The 2,083-nt window shown below is 67.2% G+C and overlaps 1 protein-coding gene across 1 annotated transcript in view; it reads right to left on the reverse strand.

Moving 5' to 3' along the window:
* Positions 1-2: 2 nt before the first annotated feature.
* The window catches only part of ZBTB4 (zinc finger and BTB domain containing 4), a gene marked incomplete at its 3' end in the record, with an annotated part of 6,609 nt that continues 4,528 nt past the window's right edge, over positions 3-2,083 (reverse strand). The window contains exon 2 of the mRNA XM_014955813.1: positions 3-2,023. Coding sequence (XP_014811299.1) covers positions 3-2,023 — 2,021 coding nt within the window. The remainder of the gene's footprint in view (positions 2,024-2,083) is intronic.

Raw genomic sequence — 2,083 nt, forward strand, 5'->3', positions numbered from 1 at the left:
GGGGTCGGGGTGTAGGCGATGACAGTCGGAGGGGAGGGGGGTGTTGTCACCCCCCCCTCGTCGCGGTGACGCTTGGCGTGACGGCTGAGGGCGGCCGCCGTCTTGCACACCTTGGCGCAGCGGCTACAGGCGAAACGCAGCGATGGCCGCCGGCCCACCCGGGGGGGCTGTCCCTTGTTGTCACCCTCACCGTTGTTGTCACCCTCACCGTCGTCACCCTCACCGTCGTCACCAACACCCAACCCCTCGTGTCCCCGTTGGTGTTTCCGCAGCTTTTTGGAGGCGCGGAAGGTTTTCCCGCACACCCGGCAGGGGTGGGGGTGGTGACGGTGACAATCCCGCCGCCGGTGGTGGTGGTGGCCGTCCCCCTCCTTGTCACCGTCACCGCCATCTTTGTCACCCGTCGCCACCTCCTCTTCGCCGGCGTCACCCGGCCAGCGCGGGGAGCGCAACTTGCGGCGCCAACGGGGTCTCTTGGGCTTGGTGGTGTCACCCCTCTTGGTGTCACCCCTCCTGGTGTCACCCCTCCTGGTGTCACCCTTCCTGGCGTCACCCCCCTTGGTGGTGGTGTCACCCCTCTTGGTGGTGTCACCCAACTTGGTGGTGCCGCCACCGCCGCCGCCGCTCTTCCTCTTGGGTTTGTAGCTGTAATATGGCCGCCACAACCGATCTTCGGCGTCGCTGTCACCACCCTCGGTGGCCGGGTGACGGCGGTGGCCACCGGTGGTTGTGGTCACCCCCCCGGCGGTGGCCGCCGACTGCAGGCGGAGGTCGGTCTCGGAGATGCGGCGCTTGACGATGGCCTCCTCCCCGATGCGGACGGTGATTTGGCAGAGAGGGGCCGCCCGGTTGTCCCCCGGCGTCCCCACGTAGGCGGGTTTGGCCACGTAGGTCATGGTACGGCCCACGGTGGTGGTGGTGGTGGTGCTGGTGGCCACGGCGGCGGTGCTGGTGGTGGTGGCCACCACGGCGGTGGTCATGGCGGCCACCACGGCGTTGTCCCCTCCTCCCGCCGCTCGCTGGGCCTCGATGTAATCCCTCAGGACTTGCTTCTTCATGGGCCGCGCCGCCGTGGCCGGCGACACCGATGGCGGCACCGATGGCGGCACCACCGACGGCGGCACCGACGGCGGCAACGATGGCGGCAACGAGGCCACCTCCCCGGCTCGCCCGTTGTAGGCGATGACGGAGGCCGGCGAGGTCATGGTGGTCCCACCACCACCACCACCACCTCCTCCTCCTCCTCCTCGCACGATGACGGAGGCCGACGGGCGCCCGTAGGCGATGACGGACTCGGGTCTGGGTGAGGAGAAGGTGCCACCATCACCGGGAGGCAACGGGGGAGGCGGCAGCGGCGGCGGCGGCGGTGGTGGCATCTTCGCCACGTTGCCCGCGGTGGTGGTGACCAAGAGGCCGTCGGCCATCAAGCCACCTTGGCTGTAGGTCTTGTAGGGTCTTTTGGTGGCCGCCCCACCCCGGGCGGGCAACAAGCGGTAGAGTTTGAGGGCGTTGAGTTTGGGTTTGTAACCGCCGTTGGGGGTCTTCTCGGAGGAGATGAGGGCGGGGTTGATGCCGTGGGCGGCTTTTTGGTGGGTCTTGAGGTTGTAGTAGGTGACGAAGGTGTCCCAGCAGAAGACGCACTGGTAGCGCCGTTCCCCCGTGTGCCACACCTCGTGTTTGGTGCGATACTCGGCCAAGGCGAAGACCTTGTCGCAGTACCGGCACGGGTACTTGCGGCGCCAGGAGTGGACGTTGGCGTGACGTTTGAGGCTGGAGAGGGTGACGTAGGAACGGTGGCAAACGCCGCAAAGGTAGACCAGGTGGCCGTCCACCATCTTGACCAACGCTTCTTCTTCTTCTTCTCCTCCTTCTCCTCCTCCTCCTCCTCCCAAGGCGCGATGGCGGAGGAGGAAGGCTTTTTTGCCTTGTTTCGGCGGCGCGGTGGTGGTGGTGGTGGTGGTGGTGGTGGTGGTGGTGGTCGGGGGGAGGTCGTCGTTGAGGGGGACGTCGTCGCCGCAAAGAACTTCGTGGGTTTGGAGGCGCTTGACGTGGATGAAGGTCTTGCCGGAATGGCGGCAGGCCA

The sequence above is a fragment of the Calidris pugnax genome, unplaced genomic scaffold (genome assembly GCF_001431845.1).
Source record: "Calidris pugnax isolate Ruff unplaced genomic scaffold, ASM143184v1 scaffold308, whole genome shotgun sequence".
Classification (NCBI taxonomy): Eukaryota; Metazoa; Chordata; class Aves; order Charadriiformes; family Scolopacidae; genus Calidris; species Calidris pugnax.